The 27,781-nt window shown below is 27.6% G+C and overlaps 1 protein-coding gene across 2 annotated transcripts in view; it reads left to right on the forward strand.

The window, feature by feature from the left end:
* The first annotated feature begins 989 nt into the window (after window positions 1-989).
* LOC107443977 (uncharacterized) overlaps window positions 990-27,781 on the forward strand; it is a 154,364-nt gene continuing 127,572 nt past the window's right edge. Inside the window, exon 1 of one of the 2 annotated variants that reach the window (XM_016058006.3) lies at window positions 990-2,821. In XM_016058006.3, coding sequence (XP_015913492.1) covers window positions 2,174-2,821 — 648 coding nt within the window. In that variant the 5' untranslated portion in view covers window positions 990-2,173. The remainder of the gene's footprint in view (window positions 2,822-27,781) is intronic. The other variant, XM_016058008.3, reaches the window with a different exon arrangement.

Genomic DNA, 27,781 nt, shown 5'->3' on the forward strand with positions numbered 1-27,781 from the left:
CGAAGTATCAATGTTCGATGTTATGGAAAATGAAACCAAAAATCGTGTCTCGTGTTCTACTTGAGGCNCACAGTTTAACGAGGACCAATACCGCACACCCTCGGTCCCTACGCAGACTGATCCAAGTGGTCACCCACCCGCACACTGACCGCAGCCAGTGATGCTTGACTTCGGTGATCTCCTGGGAACCGTGTCTTAACGATCAGTCCACTGCGGGACTTTAAACGCATAATATATACTTTTAAAATTTTCTGGTTTTTTTAAAATTTTCATTATGTTTCTGATCAGAAATTGCACATTTAAATGATGATGATAATTTTATTTTTGCATAGTCACAGTTTATCTTTTAATTTCATATTTGCGTTATGGTCTTCTTTTCAAATCTTTCATTGCAATTAATAAAATAATCTGAAAATGAGACATTTCAAATTTTAAATAAGCAAAATCTGATAGTTTAAAAAGGAAATTTTGTTATATTATTGAAATGAATTAAATATAAAAAAAAAATCTGTTATTTATTAAGTTTTGAAAGTCACTTTATTGCATAAAAACTGTTCTTACATAATAAGTATGAAATATTTAAAAACCTTTATGCAATAATTTCTGGTCAAATGTAATAATCGAGCACAATACAGTAATAATAAATAAAAGAAAACTACAATTTTAAAATTGATTTCAAAAGCACTTTTGTTTCCTTTAACCTCCCTTTGCTTAATTCTCTCGCATAATCATTAAATTAATTAAAAGTAAACGCTACGCATTGAATAATAAATTATATTTTAATACTTCTCACAATTAAGATCCATTTATTCGCTGACCATAAACGATAGATAAACAAGAACATATTTTATACTTAAGAGTAATACTATTTGCCTTACAAATTGCTGTTATGAAAAATACTTGAAGCAGAAACGATTCTGATAACAATAAAAAAAAAATAGCCATTTCTGTTTTATTCTTTGCGATCGATGTCAGCGCCAGATGTCGCTGTTGGCGCAAGCCTGTTGCTAATTCACGAGCCCATTCTGGTCCAGCTCTAGATGCGAGTAGGATCTTACACATCCTGATTCAGTAGTAACCTGCACGCATGTATTTTTAGGAGAACAAGTAATGTGGTTTTTGCAGAATAATAAATACTTGCCCAACTCCTCAATTTGCATGTTTTTCTCGGGAGCTTTAAGACTTTAAACAATTTATTTCTAGTGCGTTTTATCGAATCAATTGGGATTTTCTCTATTGATAGTGTGTTTTTTAGTAAGACTGGTTTTTTCTAATAATTATACATGCAAGATTTTTACTACAAGAAAGAAATGTTGTTTCTTCAGGTGACTTTTAGAATTTCTTTTATTCTTTGTTATATATGAGAAAACAGATGACACTATTTTGTTTTGCAATATCAATATTTCAAAGTCAATTTTTATAAATATAAACTTTGTTGATTTCGACATTCATTTCAACAAAGAATTCTTTTTGCATATCATGATAAGAACTTAATAGCTTTGCATATCACATGTCTATTGCAATTATTTTATTTGCATTATTAAATAGCATATCACTTTTCCATCATGCAAGATAACTAGACTTAGCAGGAATAATTAGTAATTATTGAAGATTTTCCGCTTAGCCTTTTAATTTAATTATTCAATTTCAAAATCTTTAATTTTATGTGATTTTCGTTATTCAATTGATTAACATATTATTGTTGTTAAAAGCTGTTTTTAGATAGTTATTTTTTGGAAATATAATTTACTTACCAACTAATTAAATTAATAACTAAATTTACAAGCAAATAAAGGTAGTTTCTAATGTGACTTTTTTCAAATTTAAAGATAAATAAGCAACATTTAAATGCATCAAAGTTTGATAAAAACTTAAAGAATGTCAAGTTTGAAACTGATATATGAGCATACAAAATACTCACCAATGTGATACGTAAAAATTAATTAAAAAGCATTTTGTAAGTAGTTAAATTTAATTTTAGTTTATAAATCTGATGGAATGAGTTAGTAGTGGAAAAATACAGAGACTTTTAGGGTCCCCCATTTAACAAAGATATCATCCCATCTAAAAATCTATAAGAAGTTCAAAAAATGTTCTAAGTGATATAAGTAAAAATTAGAGTAAAAAGCACCGTATATGTCATTTCTTTACCATATCAAGCCGATATGAAGACATGGCATCTTTCGCAAAACATCTCAGTACTCATCTTTATTTTCATATGGAACGCAATCACCGAAAACAAGGTGGAAGAAACTCTCAAACTGGATCTTCTGGCTTCTCTCAAAGCGAACTTCAGCATTCACCATCTACCAATAGACCTCGTTCTTGGAACAAAGAAAACAGTCATGGAGATCTCGAGCCTGGAGCTTATAGTTATAGCAGCGAGATTGTGTCTTCCTACGATAATCCCCTTGGTATGGACAGTCTCAGACACATAAGTACAGAACACAGAGGCAGTATTGTAGGTAGTGACTGGCCAGAGGACTATTTTAGTTATAGTCCATACCTCTTAACTCCGGACTTGTCTTCAAAATCTCGGACTCGAAGACGTTCTAGTAGGCGATATGGTGGTTCATCGAATAGGTATGAGCTTTGTATTGATGATGATGATGAATATGTTCAACCGATGAGGGAACATCCAAGACTTAGACCACCGGATCCTTCCTCACCCATTTTAGATCGAAGGTTTTTGCCATCAACTCCTAATTCATCCAGAAGTAGAAATGGTCTGGATGACTCCCCATATTATCCTGATGAAGTAGATCAAGATTGTTTTATTGTTCCTTCCCATATGAGAGGACGGTTTCTTCCTTTGAAAAACGTGAGTTTTTAACTTAAAACAAACTTTCATTTTCATTTCTCTCTGCATGAAAAATTTTATCAGCATGCTAACACTGTAGAAAGTTTTACTTTCTGATATGTTTAATATAGTTAACTTGAAATTTATTATAACATTTAACAAAGGATTCAAGTAAACTCTAAGGCAATGAACCTTTTTTTTTTCTAAGAAAGATTCATAAGCCTAAACAAACGAAATATGTTCCAGACACAACAAATATATTAAATTGAGATTTTAAATATAACTTCAACGTGTACTTTTTTTAGTAAACAATGCTCCTAAACTTTTTAAAAAAAAAAAGAATTTTGGAATTTTATTTTTAGTTAATAAGCAGCAAACAATTAAATTGAATGATTTTTGAATGCAAGAGAGTAAACATTTACAATGTTGTTCCAAAATTCGCACACGAAGTATTTCTGATATGAAGCACAGATTGAAGAAAGAACTAAAAATTGATCTTTTTTTACTATTCATAAAATAAACAATGAAGAACTATGCATGGGACAGCATATGGTGGTGCTATTACTTACGCATTCTTTGGTAGAAATTCTATAGACCGTAATCGTTGGGCAGGACTCTTGAAAATGTAAAAGTGTTAAATGACAGCCAATTCTGATATACAAAACAAGAATGACACATCCAGAAAATTATACAAAAAATAATTGTATTAATCCGGATATTTCCTTCTGTAATTCCTTTTCAACATTTTATAGCACAGATGATGCAATAGATTTCAACACTCTTTGTGTCTAAATATGAGGTTCAAAATCTGAAATAAAATCTCTTTGATATTGTTGTTTATAAACAACAGGAAGTTGTTTATATCTGCTAAATTTTAAATTTAAGGATTTCACAAAACAAACCATAAGCTTTAATGCGTTGATATATTATATGACATATTTAATTAAATTTAATTAAGCCTGCAAAAATGTTTCCTTAAATACTAGAGAAGGGAAATTTTTTCATTATTTTTAAATATATTTCAAGTAAAATATGTAACTTACAACAAAAGCTATCATATTTTGTAAAATTGTTTTTCTCTCTACTGAAGAAATTAAGTTCACGAATTTCTTTTTCGTAAAAGTGATCACCTTCCAAGGGATAATTTTTGAATTAATTGATAGATTATTTAAATATTATATTCATACGCAGAAATATCGCTAAATGGAAAATAAGTATTTTTTAATGTTGAATCTATATCTATTAACTTTCTCATAAAAAATATAAAATAATATGATGAAGAAAGATATGAAAATTTTCTTGGATAAATCTGCAACAATAACTTGCACATTAAAATATCTTGGAAGATTTTTCTAATTATTTGTGATTACAATAATTCTGGATGAACTAACTACTGCGAAATTTGAAAGTCTGTTTACTTTTTTTTTATGCATTGTAAGCCTGCTTTTTCATAATCTTAAAGTTGCATATTGGTAGTCTAGTAGTATAACTATACAATAAATTTTGAATAATTAATTTTCAACTTGCAATACATAAATTGTGTTTATTTGCTTTAAATTTTTGCATTAAGTATTTTAAAGAAAATATTAGCTGACAAAATGGGTTGTTCAAAACAAAAAAAAAATGTGTTGTAACATTTTCACTTCAATGGAAATTATTTATACTCATTACGAATATTTTACATAAAAAGCGAAATTATTTCTATATACGAAATATAATCAATAAAAACAGACTTCCAGACTTTAAAAAAAGCTTAACATTTCACAAGAAAAATAATACTATTTGCGTTTAGTTTTTATTTTTTCTTAAACTAAATATTAAATTAAATAATTAATAAATACTCAAACAAAAAATTAAAACAAGTGTTTAATGAAAAGTTTAAATAAGTGACAATTTCTTAAAATAAAGGATAAATTTAGTTTCTTTTCCATCACCATAGCTATAAATACAATAGTACTACTTTGACTAAAAAGCAGTTTCATACTCTGCAATGAAAATTAAAAATGAATAAATAAGCTTTGAACTTTATGTTTAAGTTAGTACGAATTCATTTTTTTCAGTTTTAACACTATAAAGAATCGTTTAAAAGAAAGCATTTTAAGATACATTTTGAGCATTAAATTATTCAACTGTTTGTAAGATGTGAAAAATTTAAAAGTTACATTGAATTAAGTTCTAACTTATAATTTTAAAGTGCAAATTATGCAAGTGCCTTTTTTTGATCAAGCCACCCTCAATCACTTCCTCAGTGGGCATCTCTGGCATTTGTGCTTTGAAACCAAGTACTCCTCTCAGCAGACTTTTTGGGAACATCAACTAAATTTATACTATTTCATCCAAAATGCAAATTTATATTTTCGATTGTAAATTACGAAACTAAGTTGTTTATAAAACTTTTTGCTTAAAAACCAAGAATTTTTTGTTGTTGTTGTTGAAAACTTTAAGCATTTGAAGAGTCGAAACAAAATAAGATATAATAAAGCATTCTTAGACAACTGAGTTTTTCTTAGTAATAATTTGTGAGTTCTGAGAAATTTAAAAATTAAATTGAAGCTTAAAACCGTAAAAATTCAATGTTGCAGTGCAAAATACTCCGGTTATATTTGCAGGAACTAAGTTGCAAGTGGTATCTAAAGTGACTATTTTTCCAATTGAAAATTAGAGAGCTATTTTAAAAACAAGTTCACTACAGAATTGTTTAGCCCTAAAACAAAAAAGATGCTTTACAACATTTTTCTTAAGAAGAGATTTATTAAGACATTTTTTTGCCGAAATAGCTATTTTACATTACTAGTTTGAAATCTATTTAAAATTTGCAAGCTTCATTGCATCGAATGCAAGGCATTTATGTTGTAGTTCAAACCGTTTGAATCGTACTTCTATGTGCTTGGAGATACATTTTGTATTATCATCGGAAAAGTAAAAACGATTCAAAAGCATACCCTTTACAAAATAATTTTTTCCAAAAAAAAGAAGAAAAATTCTTCAAATCATTTTTTTTAAAATGCAGAAAAAAGATATAAGAAGGCACTATTTTTGGACATCATATTATTTTATAATTGTAGTCTGATTTGTACAATATTTGAAAACTACATTGCATTTAATGTAAAATATCAATTTTACAATTACTATTCAAAACATGTTTCTAAGAGTATAAGCACTTTAACATTCTTATTATTATATGAAATTAAAAAACTGTTTTGAAACCACGCTTTTTAAAAAATCATTTGCCCCCACCTTTCTCCAAAAAAATGCCTTTATGCATTTTTTAAGAAGCAAAAAATGCATAATAAGACGCTTTTTTGCAATATATTATTTTATAATGCTAGTTAAAGAGATATTCAAAACTTGAAAGCTATTAGTGTAAAATATAAATTTTACATGTACTATTTAAATCCTATTTTTAAGAGTATAACTATTTTAATTTTTTCTTTATTTTCAATAAAAATTTAAAATCTACTTCAAAAACTAGCCATATATAGAATCATTTTACTGAAGAAAAAAAACTTCAATGTACTTAAGAAACAAAATAAGGTGCAATAAAAAAATTTTTTTTGCAACGAAATAGTCTTTATAGTATTAGTCTCAGTTGGACAGCGTTCCATATAATTTTGCACTTTATCAATTTTATAGTGCAAACAATTTGAATTATATGTACTAAGAGTATACTATTTTAACATTTTCTATTCTTATTGGAAATGATCTTGTCTCCTTCATCGAAGACAGTCTCAGTACCCCTTCAATAGACCGTCACTATTTCATTGTCTGCTCTCTTGCAGCACTTTCACTACGGGTTTTTGTTTCATTAAGCAATAATAAAATATAATTAAGTAAAAGTAACGGATAAATAAAGGAAACAAATATTGTAACGCTACTAAATCAAAATTTATAATAAGTACAATAAATTAAGCATTACTATGCTAAAATATCTATAATATTAAATAAATTTAAAATAAATAAATCAACTTAAAATATATAAAAAATATACATATTAAATTAGATTTAAAATATATTATTAAAAACGTATATAAAATTTAATAAATTAAAAAAAAACATTTTTTAAAGGAAAATAATTTACTCAAATAAACTACTATTTGTAACATGGTGGTGGAATTATATTAGACATGATTTATAAATAATTTGTACTTTTTTTCATTAAGTATTCTGAAATTTTTTTGTACACCTAGTTTTTTGCTAGCCTTTATATTTGTTTTTTAAATAGCTTATTTTAATTATAACAATTTTAACTATAACAGTTTTATTAATTTTGTTTTGATTATCATTGTCTCATTTGTCAAAAATATATCTTATTATTCTTATTTAAAAATTAAAAAAAAGATTCCGATTTAGAAATATTAGTGTATTTTTTTTAAATAATAAAGTCTTCAGTGTAAAACAGAGATTTGTTTAGTGTTATAGTTTCTCGATTTAGCCATCACAGCGACTTCAATATGTTAAATAGAAGAATATCAAACCAAATCTATACGTTTTTACTACAACTATTTTTTATTTAGTTTGCGAAAATTGAAATAAAAATAGAAGTAATTACAAATAAGGACTTCTAAAAAAAGTGAATTTGGAAACGTAAAAAAATATTTTTACGATAACAATTCTATCTAAATTCTCAAAATATAAATTTTGAATATTCAGAATTATTAAAATTAAATTATTTCTTGTTAATCTTACTTATTATTAGAATATGCTAGCTTACACCTTGAAATGTAGAGTACAATTAAAATACTTGTACTTTTGATTGTTAAAAAATGGTATTGATTTGTAAATAATACTTAGACTTTTTAAATACTCACCATTAAAAATGTTGAGAAAAAGAGCATTTAGATTTCTGGGATTTTATGGTCACCTAAAAGAACTGAAATTTATTAATTCTTAATGATGTTTCCAATTATTTTTTAATGTTCAACGTCTACTTCCATAAAAAGCTACTAAATTTTTTTTTTAATTCTTTAGATTTCTGAGAACATCTAATGATCGTCTATAAGTACAGAAAAATAATTATTTTCAAGCCTCTAATATTTTTGATGCTGCGTATATATTTCTAGATATCCATCTTTTAATGTTTCAAAAACAGACGTATTTTGAAAATTTATATTTATAATAATATTTCGTTTAACATCGTCTTTTCTCAAGTTTTTCTATTTAGGGATAAATGAAGGAAAAAGTTGAAGCAATTATGGAATTATATTTTAAATTTAAAGAAAACCTTTAAGGTAACACTTATAATGCTTTACTACTATACACGTGAATGAAGTTTCATTCTGTTTTTAATTGGATCTTTAAAGAAAAAGGAAATGGCAGTTATAGTTTTAAAAAGCACGTCAAAAAGGAAAAATATCTACAAACTCAAATTACTCATAACGTCTTACTCATAATGGCTTTAGAAAATGCTTATAACAAATAAGTTGTATCTTAAAAAGCTTTGAAAAAGCTTATAACCTGTAAGTATGCTGGCTCACTTACTTGTCTAAGTGGGCCATCAAATCTTTATCCCACGAATTCCTCAATTAGGAAGTAAAGTTCATAAACATGCTATTTGAATGCATTTCAGAAAGTCGGCACTTTGCAAATAGTATTCCTATTAAAGAAACCTATACAGAAAACTCCTTCCTATTAAACTCTAAAACGATTTGCTTTACATAAAAAACGAAAATTAATTGCTTTGTGTTATTCAAAAAAAAAAAAACTTCCATTTTTCAAAATTCTACAGAATTATGTATTCTTGTAAAGGCGATAAAAATATATCTATACACACTTTCAAAAATACATACTTTAATGAAAATTGATTTATCATATTTCTCACAAAATATTTACTATGAATTTAGATTTAATGTGAGTATTCAATGCTCTGAAAGTTGTTTTATACCTTGAAAAAATTGTTTCCTTGCTTATATTTTTTTTTAAAAAAAACTTATATTAATTTAAAAATGATATTTGAGCAAAATATTGGCAATAAATGTATCTAAATAAATTGAGTTAAAAACTTAGATAATCCACTAACTAACCAACTAACTAAATATTCAAAACATTTCAAATTGAAAATTGTTTTCAAAGGAACGAAATTGTAATTAATAAGGAATTGTCTTACATATAAAGCTGTGGAATAAAAATATCATCAAAACCATTCATGGTTGGCTCTAGATATGCCCAAACGAGTGTGTCTGTAAGCAATTACAAATTACATCGTTAAGTAAATGGCGTGCGAAATCCTTGCTGATTACCAATTTGAAATCAATTGACTGTAATTACGGAATTATCGAAAGTTGTTGTGAATGTTGACATTTAAATGAGGATTCTAACTACTCTATTACTGCGTGTAACCGTTGTAATGAAAAATTTTTAAAGATTCTTTCTATTATAAATATTCTGCCTAGAAATATTTTTAATGCCTTAGAAATTACAGTGAAAATATATAACTTTCAAAAATGTTTATAATGTGATTTATTGTTAAAAATTAGTTTAATTTCAAAAACTAATAAGTTATTATTGGTGTTCAAATGTTTAAAATTTCAATAATTTTTTGAGCCAAAGTAAAAATCCTTTAACGATTTAAAATACAAATAGTTCAAAAATGTTTAAAAAAAAAGTAAAAAATAGTAAAAAAAAAGTTACTTCTGTGAATGACCTTTGTTCTAATGATCTTAATGGTTAAAAGACATCACTTCAAACTTGCAAATCAATTAAAACTAACTACTAAGGTTCATCATAAGACTCTTTCATCATAAGATATATTTTCTTTAGATAACATTCCTTTTTCTCAATGGATTTGAAATTCTTGAGAATCAAAATATATGATGGGTAGCTGCAATCTTGAAAATATAGTCCATATAACTCAATCAGGTTCAATTTTAATCAGCCAAAAAGCTATGTAGTTTCAAAATTAGAAAAAAAAAGCACATCTAAATTTATTTCTCAAACACAATTTTATATATTGGATTTTACAATTAAAAAATGCACAGTTTATAGGATATAAAAATTTGCATACCTTACTATCCAAATTGTTTCGTCCATTATTAAATTAAATAAGAATAAATATCTTCATTAATTATTACTGCGCATGAAAAATCTTGCAATTTGACTGAACTATTGGGATTATATTTTCTAGATTGCGGCTACATCCACTGCTTTGATAGTCAAAAAAATCCCCAAATGCGCCATATTCTTTCTCGCTACCTTTTTCATTTGCATAAGTTTCAGTTTATACTCTTAAATATATGGTACCCATTGAGCAATCTACCAAAAAACGAAATAACGAAATATGTAAAAATAAAAACAATCGATTTTTAAATAAAATTTTAAAGTACTGAGTAAGAAATTAATATTTGAATTTTACGAAATTTCGCCCCTTTGCAACGAAACTGTTTTTCGGGAACTTTCCTCAGGGCGAACATTTCGTCAAATTGAAACAATTTCCAATCCTCACTTTTCTAGGGATATAGATTTTGTTAAAAGGAAATAAATCTTTCACTATCCTTGCTACGTAAATTAGGTTTCGTAGTTTTGAGTAATTTAGTATCGTTACACTAATTTCGTAGTATTTAAAAAAAATTATTAGCGTTGGATATTAGCCTCAAGCATAATGTGACCTATCAATTAACTCAGGTGCAAATAATTAAGAAATTCAACAAAAACACGAAATAGATTTCCATATATAGTATTTATTATGAATCTTATTGGGAGAAAATTACCTTTTAATTTCACACCCTACAATCTCAATACCATCAAACTGAGGGAAGCTGCAATAATTCCCAGAATGCACAGGGATAAAACGCATAAATGAGGAAACAGTTTCATAAAATATTTGAGAGCCCGCGTTTGAGCAATAATCACGTAATTTCGTGACTAATTGACTCTCAAACAAGACAAAAAAAGTAGCAGTTGCTGAATAACCAAAATTAAACGTTTTAAATTTTGAAAGTGTAGTGTTATCTTTCATTACACCGATAAGACACTGCTTTCATTGCTATTCTAAAAACAAAAAAAAAATATATCTTGGAAATCTTTGAAATATGCAGAAGGATTGAAATTCGCATTGAAATTTATTTCTAAAATTATTTACGAAGAAACGTTGAAAATGAACTGACATACAAAGCTTAATAACAATCTATTTAGAATACATCACTATTTTTTTAATTCGTATAATTCTTGTCAATTATGCAACCCTCACCAGTTTTTCTTCAATCATACTAGCATTTGAGATTTGGAAAGAAATCTTTGGCGGATAACAAACTAGTACTTTGACTTTGCTATGATAGTTATATTTCAGATTCAAATTCGGAAAAGAAATGGGAAATAAAAGTAATGGGAATAGAAGATAATAAGTTTATTAACAACCTATATAAAAGCTTAATAACAACATATTTAGAATTCATCCCTATTCCTAAATTCTTCTAATTCTAGTAAATTTTACAACCCTCAACAGCTTTTCTTTAATATTAACATCTGAGATTTGGAAAGAAATCTTTGGCAGATAACAAACTAGTACTTTGACTTTGATATGATAGCTATATTTTAGATTCAAATTCGGGAAGGAAGTGGGAAATAAAAGTAATAGGAATAGAAGATAAGTTTATTAACAACCTATATAAAAGCTTAATAACAACACATTTAGAATTCATCCCTATTTTTCAAATTCTTCTAATTCTAGTAAATTTTACAACCCTCAACAGTTTTTCTTTAATATTAACATTTGAGCTTTGGGAGGAAATCTTTAGCAGATAACAAACTAGTGCTTTGACTTTGCTATGATAGCTACATTTCAGATTCAAATTCGGGAAAGAAATGGGAAATATAAAAAAAAAACAGGAATAGAAGATAATAAGCCATTTCAGTTGGGAATAGAACGATTTATTGTAAAGGAAAAGAAAATGGGGGTAATCAGAGCGTGACTGAGAATACAGAAAATAAAAGCCACAAAAGGAAGATTCTACTCTACTTTTTGAAAAAGAATTCTTATACTAGTAGCAAAAGATTCTAAGTGCTCATTTTAAATACTTTAAAATGCTTAGTTTAAAATTAAACACTTCAGTAATTCTAATTTTATTTTTAGATAGCTTTCTTGTATAATAACAACATCCTTAGATAATATAAACGTGAATTGTTTGAAATTGCTCTTGGCTATAACACATATATGTTAATTGAAATATGCTTTTAAATTTTGTGTAGGCCCAAAAGTAACATAATTTTAATAATAACAAATAACTTGAATTATATACACGTTAAATTACTCGTAATGCTTATAGTTCTGCTTATAGGTTATGCTTATAGCTTCTAGTATGCTTATAGCGTAATGTTTATAGCTTATAGTACTCGTAATGCTTGTAGTTCGCAAACAAAATTTTGTACTCTAAGTAAATATTATTGAACATGAATATTTTAACAATAAAAATTATATATATTGTGCGCAAGAAAATATATCAATTGCATTTACTATTTTCTATGTATTATTATTTTCCTGTAATGAATATTTTTCGCTAAAACGACTTTTATATAAGTTCAGTATAAATTAAATTTTTTTAAAAATTCAACAAGTCTATTTGGTAAATTTAAAGTGTTTGAATAATATATTAAAGCAAACTTGTCACATATAAGAATTTCACATCTTCGAATCAAAAGAATCGAACCTGTTTCAAAATGATACTACGCATGAATTTAATGGTTCCAGTTATTGTTTCAAGTCATAGATTCAATAGAAATAGAACAATATTTTTAATACTATGAATCTTCAATGATCATACTAATCTGATTATACTAATCTTTGATCAAATTAATCTGTTAAAATTGATGTCTGGAATTAATGATTCGTGGAACTTGTTTCATTCTATGAATTATATCATTAATACATATCGTGCTTGTCAAGTGATTTGAATCAGTTAAATTAGTTCAGTGATCTCAATCAATCCATTTGCATCACTTTGTATGATGAAGTTTTTTTAATCCAAAATGTCAATAATAATTCAAACAGACTAATCATGATATTCAAATAAACTGATTTATAAAAATGAGATTCAAGTAAACAGTTTAATAATAACTACATCACAATTACTGATTTTAAGATGTTTTTTTAATACAAAAAGTATACTTCAAATTATTGATTTACTCTACTCCCAGTTTCAATAAATATTGAAAATGAATTCATTTCTGCAACTGTAGGAATATTTATACCTCGAACAAGTGATACCGTCTTTTTAAAATTAAAATTGTTAAGACTAATTTTTTAATTTACATCGTTTTTAACTGTATAATCTAAATATTTGTCTCTATTTTACCAGATCCTAGAAATAAACGTTAAATCTTCAAATGAGACAGCTATGTTTGAAACAAAAAATTGCGTATAAAATGAAAGAATACACTTAAGGTGTTTATTTACGTATTCTGATTTGAACAGTTTTAAACCTTAATTTCAATGCCTATAATTCTATTTCTTATTTTATAAATCAAAAATATTTCTTGTCAAAGAAACGTTTCATTTTATAAATAGATTGACAGCAGCAGATTCAAACTGAAATCGCTTTGAATGCATAAATATTTACCTTTTATATGTCAGTATAATGCATATTTATTTATTTTGGAAAATCAGAAATTGCGAAGAAAATTTATTTTGCTCTCGTATACTTGTTTATTTTTCATTTTTAGAAATGAATGCACATTTTTCTTATTTTTGATACAGCATTTCGAACAAAACATTAAATATAAAAACCAGGTTTTGTATTCCAAAGATTAATGAATGCCTTTTAAAATAAATTAATAACAACTTAGATGCCATGCGTTTCATGCCCTTTTTTCGCCATTCAAATAAAGAAGAACATATGTTCTTTCCTAATTCGAGAGAATACCGCAATGTATGGGTATTTAAAAATATATTTGAAATTTAATTAATTTACACTACTCTTACATTCGCCAAAATTGCCTTAATCTATCATGACTAGCGATAGTTATCTTTATTGATAATACTTGTGATGTTATCACATTCGATATTTATCGTAGTCGAAAATTATTACCAGCCATCTTGATAAATTTTACATTCTTCTTATTATTTTATTTTATAACTGGCGTTGAACAGTCGACCAATTTTTGAATTTATGGCTATCAGGCTTAACTCACGAACCTTGCAATTTTTAACCAACCCAGAAGACAAGGGAACTCCTGGACAAAGCACTGGGTCAAACTAGCTTTCGTGAAAAACTTTTTGATGGAACTAAACCGTATTTGCGCTAGATGGAGAAGAAAATCACAGAAACCTCCCACTGTTAGCCTAACGACAAGGAGACTCTTACTCATGATCCATCTACCACTGAAGATATTTTGCGACAGCACTGTGGTCGGTACCCCACATTCGCATCACATGGGGAGGAAAACCGTGATTACTTCGATGGCAAAGGAACATATATCATTATCCTGATACATGTAATATTTACATCATAATCACGATGTAATTTAAAAGTATTAAAGTTAAAAAGTATAATTCATGTATGCCATTCTAGTATGCTTACGTTAGAGCATTATCCTAAAGGTAAGTCGAAACTATATACCAGTTAAAAAGAAAGAGATATTTTTTAAGTTAACTGTAATAATAAATTTCCAACTCACTTATTTACCATTAAACATTTTAATAAATGTGGAAATCTTTTGCATTCTTTCACTAGTGTCTTTTTTTAGGGAATAATTAGCATTTTAAACTTTTACTTAAAATAATCATTGCATTAAAAATTCATTCTTTCTTAATACAATTTATACAAAGACAAAACAGCTAAATCAGACAAGTCTGCTAATACAATCGGGTTTTTTGAAGTTTAAATACTCCTGTCACTTGTAAATTTTACTTATTGAACGTAACTAGTTGAAATAATTGGAAGCCAACAATAGCCTTGTTATATCGGGTAAATAAAGGGAAACCTCTGATTTCTAAACCTTTGAATAGCTACACAAGTGAGCCAAAATATTTCATAATATATGCACGAATTCAAGTTGTAATTAAATCAGAGTTTATTCGGTGCGAGTTCTATATATTGTAATATAGAGTATCGAGGTAGTTCTGTAGTAAAACTACTTGATTAAAAAAATAGAATGATTAAGCATTTAAATACGTGTGTCTGTTCCAAACAGCTTCAGTGGATAACTCAAAATATCGAAATGNTGTACATTGTAGTCAATTTATTAAAAAATTTCTTAAGCAAAACATACATATCTTCAAATTTATAAATTGATTTAAATCAATCTGAGTATGAAATTTTGATAGAAATCTGACTTTTTGTGCCTTACAAGTAAATGGAATTAAAAAGGACTATATCGCGATACATCGCTATATCGCGATGCAAAACTGACGATGTATCACGATACATAATTTCTAATATCGCCCAGTCCTAGTCATTAATTCCTATAGAAATGTCCTATTTGTACAAATGTTAAAAATTGATTTTAAACTCAAAACCACAATTTTGGTTAATTCAAAGTAAGAAAATTTTACCCATTTCCAATCTTATTGAAAATTTTTCCTACTAAATATTTAATTTTAAAATCAGTGATCCTATAATAAATAACATAAAATTAAGACAGTTTAAGCAAATATCGTAGAATTTCAGTCGTTACAAATAGATTGTGTACAAATAAAGTGTATACATTAAGGATTCAGGAGCAATATAATTATAAGCCACACGTTTTTCAAAGGTAAAAATTTTTGCATCAAACTAACATTCAGTATTATTTCCAGATAAGTACTTAACAAGTGCATGTAGTGTAAACACTTTAAACTTAAAGAAAGTATAATAAGCAGAAACATTTTTTTGACTTCATGAAATTTTGGTGTTCATAAAAAAACGACAAGAAACTAGCGGATCGTTGATTGAAATCTAACATAAAAATGCTCTACTGTACAATATAAAGATTTATCATTATATTATCCTAGCCCTTTATATTTATATTGTGTATATGATTTGTTAATATATTATTATACTATTCACTTAAAAATAATTCAATTAATTTCATATCTTTGTTCAATGCTAATTAATGTGATAGGATTTAATGTTAGTCAATTTAAGATGCATTATAATATGAGCTGCATGAGAAGAAATAAAAATGTTTTATTAAAATTTTTTATCTGGGTTGCGTTAAATATATTCACCAAAATATTCAATACTCTTTTGAGGAAATAGAATTTTCGCTACCTTTTCAAAGGAAGCTTTCTTCCACCAAAGCTTATCCCCTGTCTGAACTCTGACTAATAAAAAAGAAAATAAATAAAATAATAATAATTAGTTGAGTACTATTATGGGGTAAAAAATAACAAAAAATACAGCATCGATGTAATTTGTAATTTTGGATAGTTAAAACTTTTTTTTCGTAATTTTTTATAAGCGAAATTATAGCTTAATATTTACACTGCGAAAAAAATACATAGTCAAAACTACAAGAGTCTGTTATAATTTACCGTGTTTTTGGAGCAAAGGCAAAATCAAAAGTTCGGTAATTCTTACTAAAGTGTTTTGGTAATGAATTTTGGTAAAATTGAAAATAAAATATAGCATTTTAAGAGTTGATTTAAATTGGTAAATGTGGTAAAATGTGGTCATTTTATCATGATACCTTAAAAAATAGCATAGGAACCATTTATTCGGTTAAATTTACTTTTACACTGTTTTACACTAAATGTGTGATAATAACTATGATTTTAAAAATCAAAATTTTCCGTAAATCGTTACCATATGAACGAAATAATTACCAAATGAATGGTTAAACACCGTAAATTTTGTTTTTATTACCAGAATTTTGTTTTTATTTTTTCTTCATCAGAAATGTTATCACCATATAGTACGGTATTTTTTTCCGGAATTAGTTTCTCTATGTACAAATATTTCCCCATTATATTTTGTTTCATTATTATATATTTTCCATAAAATAATAAATTATGATCTTTCAAAAAGAAATATACCGGCAAAATGTGTTGAATTTCAAAACCAAGCACAGATGGTCTTGGGTGATTTATTATTTTATCATAAGTATTCGACCAGTCATGAAAATGTGAACATAAATAAAAAGTGGTTATTCGAAATTTTGTTTTTCTCAAAAAGAAGTATTTTTTCGTTGAAAAATAATTCGAAAAAAAAGACACTAAAAAGGATTAAACAAATGGTCTTTTCCTCCAGATTTATATTTAGAAGCTATTCTATTGTTAAAAGAAGCTTTTGTCAGACTTTTGAGGGATGAAAAACATGTTGTCAAAAACATATGGATGCTATTTCATAATATTGTATCTTGTTTTGAAAAGGTATAAATTTAATTTTTGTAAGGTTTCTTAAAAATAACATTATGTAAACTGTCTATTGCTTATTTTCTTTTTATGCTCTTAAAAACATCTTATATAAATTTAAACCATAATCTGAATTAAAATTATTGGCTGTCCTGGTAATATTACTCTAAAGTTAAAGTTCATTACGTTTATGGAATATAAAATGATTGAAAAATCCCATAAAATATCCCTTCTTTAAATATCCATGATAAAAATTTCGAGATCATTTTTTTAAATAAAAATCTAAATAGTATTACATATTTAACAGATATGTATCAAAAACTTGACTTTCTAAATAAATTATCTTGAAAATAAATATTGCTTATATATATAGTTACACATACTAAAATTGTTTAAATAAAATTATACGAATAAGGCAAACTAGTTATATAAAAGTTAAAATCCTATATATATTAGCCACCTTACACTGATGGTAATTAAGTTTCTGAACCAGTAGTATGGTTTTCTCTCTGTATTTGGCTTTAACACTGAATTTTTTTTCTCTCTTAATATTTGGTTTCTAAATCGTTTGTTTCTCTTTCAAATATTCGGCAACTACATTGGTTTTTTCCCTATTAATATTAGGCTTCTGCAACGTTTCTCTCGTAGTATTCGGCATCTAAACTGTTTGTTTCTTTCGTATTATTCGACTTTCACATTATCGGAAGATTTGGTGCATGTTGAAAACAAAACCGATAAAATATTGTGCTACTTAACTTTAATATGGTGCTAAGTTGAATCACATTATCGTTGTACTTTCTAAACTTGATTTTATGATGCTAGGGTTTAATTTAGACTAAATCGTGGAACTGTAAAAAATTACGGTACATAAGACCTGTAGTCAGGGTGCCAATACTTTTTACTGTAATATTAATTTTTGTCGCAAAATTTTACGGTATGAAAAATCTGATATATTGAAATTTTTATACAATAATATTTATTGTAAAATCACTGAATCACTGTAATTAAATAATTATTACTGTAAACACTACGGTATAAAATTTTACGGCAAAAATTAATCATATGGTAAAATGCATTTTGCAGATACTGCACTCAGGGTGCTTTTTACCGTAATTTGATCCAGAATATCTTAGAGTGTGGTTCATTTTAATATCTGATTAAGGTAGTGCAGCGAATTTGCGCAGTATTTTAGTTCAAGGTACAAATAGTGCGATTTATCATAGAAACATGTTTTCTGAAAATGTATGAAAAAAAGAAAATATATGAGAATATTCATACTTTTGCAATTTGCACTTAACCTCATATTGTAAAAAAGTGAAGAATAGAATAGTGATGCGGAATTTTTCTGTATATTCAAGAAAACCCTTTTTATTCATTTTATCTGCAACCAAAGATGCAAAAATACAAAAAAAAAATATTTCACTTAACCGTAAAGAACAAATTTATTTTTCATGTTTAAACAGCACTTATGCTTAAATGGTTTTCTATTCTTATCTTAAAATATAAATTGTGTAAATCTCAACAACGTGATTTTTGCTTCAAAGAAGTTTGACAGCAACCATTAAGTTAAAGAAAGACAAATTTTTTCCCGGGGAAAACAAAATCAATCCAAAAGACTTTTTTTTAATTTGCTTAAAAGTTTTTGCAAAAAGTTTGCAATGCAAACAAAGTTTTTTACAATCAGGAACTGTGATGGAGATTCCTTGTTTGCTAAAAAAATAATTAAACAATTACTAGTCATATATGCCAGGTATTTGTCTTCTTCAACAAGTTTGAAAATTAATAACACATGGTTTTTATTTTAAAAAAAGTCCTTGTATAAAAACATTAAAAATCAATTAATTAAAATTATGTTCAGCCTGTTTTATAACCTGCTGCTAATTTATTATATATAACATTTAAAAGCAGTTTTTCCCTTTATAAAATGATTTTTTTTTTGTTCTGAAATATGAGAAATAATTATTTTCCGAAATCCAAACATCATTTAAATTATAAATCGCAAGCAGAAATTAGCATCATATTATATAAGATATCACGCATATGAAACTATAATTGTTAATTCAATAAGGTTTGACATTAAAATATTTTATTTTATAACCGTCGTTCAATATACAACTCTATTACCCTGTAATTTTAAACTCAATCCGGAAGACAAGGGAACTCCAAATTGTATTGGTAGAAATTTTGCCTTCTAGGAGGACTTTTTGATGAATTTAAACCACATTTGAGTTACATGAAGAGGAAAGCCACGAAAACCTCCCACGGTAAGTCTGACGGCAAAAGGACTCATGATTAGTGCACCACTGAGGATATTTTACGTCAGTGCGGTGTTCGGTCCGAGCCAGGTACGAAATTCGTATTGATCAGCTATCGCTGGCATTAGAAACCGGTTCACCTCATTTAAGGCGAACGCTCTATCCCCTGAGCCACCACTGTCAACATTTTACTATTATTCTAAATTTTACGAAGCATTAATGGAACAAAATATATTATTACTCATTGATTTGAAATAAATGAAGTGACAAGCTTTATTCCGCTAGAATCAATAGAGTGTTGGATGTCAATCTTATTTCAGAGATGACACAAATGATATCAGAGTCATTGATTTCGATTAGATTTATCGTGATGTCTACAGTGTCAATGTACTTTGACATTTTGCCTTATAGATCTTCTACGACCTATAGACAAAATCATAGACAAGTAAGTTAAGACAAATAAGGGTCATAGTTCAAATAAATATACTTTTAACATAACTTTCTGTTCAATATATGAGACCAAATTTTGAAGTATTTTCTGGTAAAATGTACTAAAATAACATGATATTCAATATTGTCATTTAATTTTATAAACAATTGTCTAATCAGGTGAGGAATTTGATGTTGGGCACATTCACTTCGGTATTTTTCTAGCTATGAATTCAACACAGAGGCTGAAAATGTACTAGGTAAAAACATTGTGACATTCTCTTGAAAGATTTCTTACGGCGGAAGTAATCTCTTATTATACAAAAAGATGGAGATAACAAAAATTTACTCCAGACTGCTTGACGGTATAGGGACACTAACATTGCCTANTATATATATATATATATATATATATATATATATATAGTGATTCCCAAAATTGAAATAACTTTTTTGTTGCATAAATTGCAAACTCGGAAACAAAAAATAATTATGCTCTTTGTTGTTATTTTCATTCCTTGCTTTGGGGGTGTGTTTTTGGGTTAGTAATTAAAAAGCAACCAAGTTAAAGGGAGTAAGAATAGAGTATTCTAGAATAATTAAACATGAAATTCTCAATAAAGGGGAAGAAAACTTAGGAAAAAAAATCAAGTAATAGTACTTTTCGAACTAAAGTTATAGTGAATTTGCTGTGATTGTGTAAATTTTTGTCTTGCTAATTTGACCTCACCATAAGACCCAATTTGTCTGAATCTGGCTGTTTTAGAAGTCTCAATCTGATTGTTAGTTCTGAAAAATGTCTCATTAATAATGTCTTTTTTTTATAATAATTTTATTATAAAGTGTCTCATAATGACCTCCCTTAATATGTTTGTCAGAAATGAGGTCCAAAAAGTTAACACATTATAATTAACAATTTACCATTTAAGCAAAAAAAATAAGAATCCTGATTGAGGAAGGAATGTCAAACTTTGTTTAATAGCCGGAAGAAATAGAAAGGGGCTGAATTGGCGATTATTTAAATAAAGAGGCAATAAAACTGGTTTTGATATTTTTCGATAACATTCCTCACTTGTGATTTGACAAATTTCAAAAGCGTCACACGGTGGCTCAATGAAAGTTGTTCTAGTTTTTATGGTGGAGGTTAATTCATTGCAGTCCGCAATAGTAATGATTTTTGGTACATTTGCGCTTCTTATGACATAGGGATTTATCCAGAGAATTGAAAAAAAAATATTTAAAAAACGAAACGAACTACTGATTTACTTTTTTTAGAAATATTATTATTAGATACATTATGGCCTCAACAATATCACGCAATAAAAGGACGCTCCCATAGTGGGATGAAGTGATGCATTATTCTAACCTAAAGAAGTTTTTTGCAAAGTTAATTAACAGTCGGACCGAGGGTGAAACCCCCAGTTTCAACGCCAAGAATTCAAAATTAAAAGTAATTGAATTGTTCCCAATGGACAATTAAGAGCATCGGAAGAGATCTGTAGTTGGCGATTTATTGAAAGATAAAATAGCCAAAAACAAAGTCAACCCCACGCAATTAATACTAAATTTAAAATAATTTGGCTCTGGCTTAATCGCCAAAAAAGACCATGAGAATTAATATAATCCTGTAACTGAAACATTTTTGTGGTTATGAAATAAAGTAACGTAAGGAATAAAGAGTTAAAAATTGATTTTGATGCTTGATTTAGTCACGACAGTGAATTAATGAGTTATACATTTATATTGAATTATACAGTTAGCCGTTAAATTGATTGTTAAGAGGAGAAAATATTTATATTTGCGTTTTATAATATGTAATAAAAAATTAAATAATCAGTTTATTTTAATTAAAATTAGATTAGGAATGATTAAAAAATTAAATTTAGGAAATAAAGGAAATTTTAGAACTAGGAAATAAGTAATGCCTATTATGGCATCGCATGGTAGATTGCTTGTTTCCCAATGATGTGACTAAGATTCGAATCCTAGCGATAACTGATTGATGCGAATTCTGCTCCCAACTTGTGCTCACCGCAGTGCTGTCGTAAAATATTATAAGATGTAGACGGAACATCAGTTAGAACCCCCTTGTGGATGAGCTAACCATGAGATGTTTTCGTGGTTTTCCTCTCCATGTAACGCAGATGTGGGTTAGTTCCATCCAAATACTCTCCACGAAGGCTAGTTTTCTCCAATGCTGATCCAGGAGTTCCTTTGTCTTCTGGGTTGGGCTCAAAATTACAAAGCTGTTTGAGTTGAAAATTCAAAGTCATAAGCCGAAAAGTGGATCAGCTTTTCAGATCCGGTTATGAAAGTAAATTGCAATAGTGCTTTAATTTGTTCCTTGTATTTTTATTAATTTTCAATACCTAATGTGCATACTTTTTTACAAAGTTTCTAAAAATATATTTAGGTGTCAATTATTGATTACTTTGTATATAAACAGCATTTTAAATTTGATAAGTAATTTAATTCTAGAATATATATATATATATAGTTCTACGCTTTATCTTTGTCTTAACTATACGAGTAAAATGATAACTAATAAGTCTATATTGCTCAGTAAAATCAACTAATGCTTTTATTTGCTCCTTTACAAATTGTTTATAGAGAGGCGGTCTAATATGATATAAACTATTAAAACCATTTCACGAAAAGAAAGGACAATGACTTAAAATTGATCAATTTTCTCAATTTTAACTAAAGGAGCATTGAAAGAAATAATAGTATTATAAGAACTCTACAGAAAAAAGAATAATTTTTTATAAACTATTTCTTCCGTAGTAGTTTCTGTAATTTAAGTCATATTTCACATACTGTTCATATAATTTAAAATGCTGACATATTTTGGTAAAATAGATTTCTTATTACTTGTAATTTAGAAATTCATACTTGGTTATAAATATGATGTGATTCGGGAAAGATGGTCATAGTTAAGTTTTCTTAAAATGTTACAAAATGAAAATCAATGAACCTGCTTTAATGATTATTACAATTACGTGCATTTTTTTAAATAGTATACGAAGACATTTAACTGATAAAGGGAAACATATTAAGGCATTTTTTACATGTCCAGTTTTACCCCTAATTTAGTGTAAATGAGCATTGGGTAAAGGGGGAGATGTGCGCTTACAAAAATACTACAGAAAGTTGCAACTTAACTATAATTAATAACCTCGATCCTCAGCACATGATTCATAAAACTAACGTATTTATTTTAACCTAAGCCACCATCAAATTTAAACCGCCATCTAATCTAAGCCTCACCTCAAATTTGGAACACGTTTTTGTGAAAGAAATTATCCAAATTGTTTATCAATAACCGACATTTACGAAAGTTAAATAAAAAAACTAAATCCTAATTAATAAGAAGTGAAAAATTAAAATATTTCACCAGTTAAAAAAAAAGCTTTTAAATAAGTATACATGTGCCTGTAATTGCTCAAACAGCCAGTATCACGTACCAACAATGATTCGTCACTCCCACTGTCACAACTGACTTCGGAACTAGTGCCGCCTCCTCCCTCGGTGTGGTCTTCTGCTCCATCCAATTATTTGTAATGCAACATTTTAAAAAGAATGTCATATTTTTTAACCGTCGTTTAACAGTCGACCCAATTTTTAAGTTTAGGGCTACTAATGTTCAACTCCGTAGCCTTGTAATTTTCAACCCGGTCCAGAAGACAAGGGAACTCCTGGATTAAGTATTGGGGGAAATTTGCCTAAGTGGAGGACTTTTTGATAACACTAATCTGCATTTGCATTATATGGAGAGGAAAACAATGAAAACCTGCCCCGGTTAGCCTGATGGGAAGGGCACTCTAGCCCATGAACCTGGGGCACCTCATTGGCAGGCGAGCTCACTATTCCTTGAGCCACCGTGACTCTAGAATAAGCTATATTCAAATTGGAAGCTTTTTACAAGCAAAAGGCACAGGGGTGGACAAAATAATGGAAACACTTCTATACTAATACATTTTTTTCATATTTCTCAAGAAATACTAAGAGATTCATTTTATAACTTCAGTCAGGCTTAGATCGCACAATTTCTCATAAATATCAATGACGTTTATAGCTTTTAGAGGTTTGAGAGGCCAACAATAAACTACAAATGGAAAATAGCTTTTGATCAAATTATGCTGAAAAATGTAGCAATAGATCTATAATTTGTAACAGTTATTTTGGCTATTACATGTAATAATTACACGAAATTTTGTAATTCTAGCTTAAACATTTATGAAGAGATGAACATTTTATATAACAACGTAATATTTTTGTTTTGCGTTTTTGTGCTTTAATTTTAAGAATACTCAATAAAGTTAGACAAAATGTTTGAAACAATTTAAAATTAATTACAAAATTATTGCATTAAATTTTGAGAAAATTTCGTTTAATTTTGCACAAGATATAAGAAATTAAAGTAGTTCCTTCTGTGCATCTATTGAAAAAAAAAAATTCCTTCATAATTTTGTTGTAAATCGTGTTTGGTAACTAATTAATAAAGTCCAATTTGAATATCTTAAAAATTTAAAAATTTCAAGCAATTTTCTAAGTAGTTTTTGTACTATTTAAAAGAAAGCGCAAAATAATAAGGGGATTTCTACAAATACTATTTTGTATCATTAGGCCAAATTCAATAACAAATGATGATGCTTACAATAAGCATTCATGCATGAAAATGCAATTTAATAAGGATAGAAAGCAAACGAGAGAAAAGATATTTTAAGGGGGATATTTTCCTTTTTAATAAATCTTGTTTATTATTTCAAAACAAAATATGTGAATCATTTTGAGCTTTCTTTTAAAAAGTACGAAAACTAATGATAAAATTGCTTAAACTTTTAAAATTTTTTAGATATTCAAGTCGGACTTTTTCATTAGTTGCCAAATATGATTATTTACAAAATTACGAAAAAGCATTTTTCTTAATTTTTCTTGCGCATGTGCAGTATAAAAGAACTAGTTTATTTACTCATACCTTGTGCAGTTTTGCACGATTCTTTTTCAAATTTTATAGCAATAATTCTGTAATTAATTTCATATTGTTCCAAAAATTTTACTTAATTGCGTTGAAAGTTTTTAAAATTATAGTAACAAAAAAAAATTATTTTTCTCTAAAAATATTCATATCTCCATAAATATTTAAGCTAGGTTTATGAAATTTTTTGCAATTGTTGCATATAATTACCAAAATAACTGTCGCAAGTTATAATTTGTTTTTTGCACAGGGTTTTTAAAAACACTTCTTTCCGTTTGTAATTACTTGTCGGTCCCTCAAATCTTAACAAGCTTTAAACATCATTGATATATATGAGTAATCGCATTAACTAAACATTTCAAAATTTATGAAATGATTCTCTAAGTATTTTCAACAAATGTGTTAACATAAAAGTGTTCCCATTATTTTGTCCATCCCCTGTATCTGCTCTGCAATTTTTGACCAGAGATTTTTCCCGCCTTTGATTCTAAGCCGCACCCAATATTCAATATCATTAACAATGGAAAAAGTGCGCCTTAGATTCGAATAATTACCGTAATAAATATTGAGGGTTCGGCTTTCAATGTTCTATTCTTCTGGTTGTCACTTGGATATTTTCTTTTATTACCTTGTCAAGACTAATATTTAGCGTTTATAAGGCTGTGAGAAGTATACTTACCAATTTTTAAATGTTAATGGGAAACTATTTTGCATATAACTTCAGAAAATACAAAAAAATACAAAAAAATGCTAATGCTTTTTGTGGTTGTTCATTTGATAACTTTTCATTAATTTTTTTTGTAGTTATAAGCATAAACTTTATAAATTTGGTTATTTATTGATAAAGAAGTTCAAGTTTATGGCTGATTCTTTACAATAAGTAAAATTTTGAAATTACTCATATTCCCACCAATAAAATGGTTTCAATGAAAACGAAATTAGTTTAAGGTTATTAGCTTTTTCCAATTAATTTCTTTTTGTAAATCAATTTCAATTTATAAAGGGTTAAGGAAGCTGGAGTCCATACATTCTACTTTTCTTTTCCTTCAAGTCGAATAAAGTGCCAAAGAAATGAGTAAGACAGTCGTAAATGGCAATTTTAAAAATTTTTATTTGATTTTGTTGTTGATTTTGATAAAATTAAAAGCTGTAGATTCGAAGCTTCATATCTCGTTTCGCAAATCTGTTGCTTTCTTTTTGTCAACAAAAAAGTGCCTTATAGATCTTCTGTTAAAGATGTTTTTTGACATTACTAATGACTCCTGTTGATCTAAGTTTTTTTAAATTTAAAATCCTTATAAAATTGTTCCTTTGAAAAATAATTTTATTTATGTAAAAGAAATCAAATGTAAGTCATAAAAAATGAATTTTTAATATCCATTTGAGATTATTAATTCATTTTTAAGAATTTTTTAAAATTATTATTAATATTATAGTACATACTTTGCTTGTAATCTTTGCCTATATAAGTAATTCATTTCTAAAAAGATTATAAAAATACATGGGTTTGAGTGTTATTTAGAGAATGTCAGTTTAAGTTTTGTTTATATTCTCCATTCAAATAAAAATATTGATTCAAAATATATCTTAATTTAGAAGAGAATCTAAGTTATTAAAACTAAATATGTAATATCTATTTGTATTAACTATTCTTTTTAATAAAACTTCATTAATAATTATAAACATAATTATTTGCTTGTGTTCTTTACAAAGGTCAATTATTTGTAACTCATTCTAGAAATGAAACTTAAGAATACAGGTATTTAGAGAGCATGATTTATTCGATTTTTGTTTCCCATGCGAGCAAAGTAAATTACTTTAAAATATATCTTAATTAAAAAAAAAAAACTCAAATTTATGTCATAAATATTAAATATATAATAACTGTTTACTGTAAGCCATTTATTTTTTAAAAAAAGTTTTAAGCAAGACGCGATTAAGACAATGTATGATGTTTATTCATCATCATCATCAATGGCTCGACAGCCCAGAGTGGGCCTTGACCTTCTCAAGAAGTTTTGTCCAGGCTGACCTTGTTTTTGCTAGTGTTTTCCAATTTTTAGTTTTAAAGACCAAGAGGTCTTTCTCTAGGTCATCTATCCATCTCAAATTCGGCCTGCCTCTTTTTCGTGTGCCAACTGGTCTGGCATTGAAAACTCCTTTTGTGGTACGCTCTTCGTCCATTCTGATAACGTGTCCTGTCCATTTTATTCTTTGTCGTTTAATAAAGTTAATAATGTCAGGTTCATCATATGAGTGACAAAGCTCTAGATTTGATCTTCTAAGTCACACACCATTTTTTTTGAATTCCTCCAAAAATAATTCTCAAGACCTTTCTCTCAAAGGTAGCCAACATAGCCTTATAAGTACAAGATATGGTCCAGGTTTCACAACCATATGTTAAAATTGATCTTAAAAGAGATTTATATAATAAAACTTCAGTTTTTCTATGAATTACATTAGATTTTATGTATTTTCGAATTCCATTAAAACATTTATTGGCTATAGTAATTCTTCTTTGTATCCTCTGGGATGTTTCCCAGACCGTCGCCAATAACCCATTGTGCAGCTCTAGTGTGACGTAAATGAACTACAACAACATCTTCTTTGTATTTCCATTGTGATATTGTTCTTGTTGTTGATTGCAGAGCACAAGTAAACGAAATTGTCAGCAATCTCAAATTTATATTCTTCAATTTCTAAATGGGTGTTATTGAAACTGGTTTTAGCACAGGGCAAATATTTAGTTCTGCTCTTGCTTATTCTCAGACCCATCTTGAGAGCCGCTTTCTCTAAAGAAATAAAAGCCTGTCTTGTCTATGTCATCAGCAAAAGCCAACAGTTGTACAGATTTATTAAAAATATTTCCCCTGATGTCAATGTTGGAATCTCTTATTACCTCTCATGGTGTTTATTACGCATCTTTATTCCATGGAATTTTAAAATATCTTCTTCTATCATCAAATCTCTCTGAATATTATAAATTGTATTCATACATCAGCACCACAAACCCTCCAACCAATTAAATAAATTTTAAACAAAAAATATTGTATGAAAGC

The sequence above is a fragment of the Parasteatoda tepidariorum genome, chromosome X1 (assembly GCF_043381705.1).
Source record: "Parasteatoda tepidariorum isolate YZ-2023 chromosome X1, CAS_Ptep_4.0, whole genome shotgun sequence".
Taxonomy (NCBI): domain Eukaryota; kingdom Metazoa; phylum Arthropoda; class Arachnida; order Araneae; family Theridiidae; genus Parasteatoda; species Parasteatoda tepidariorum.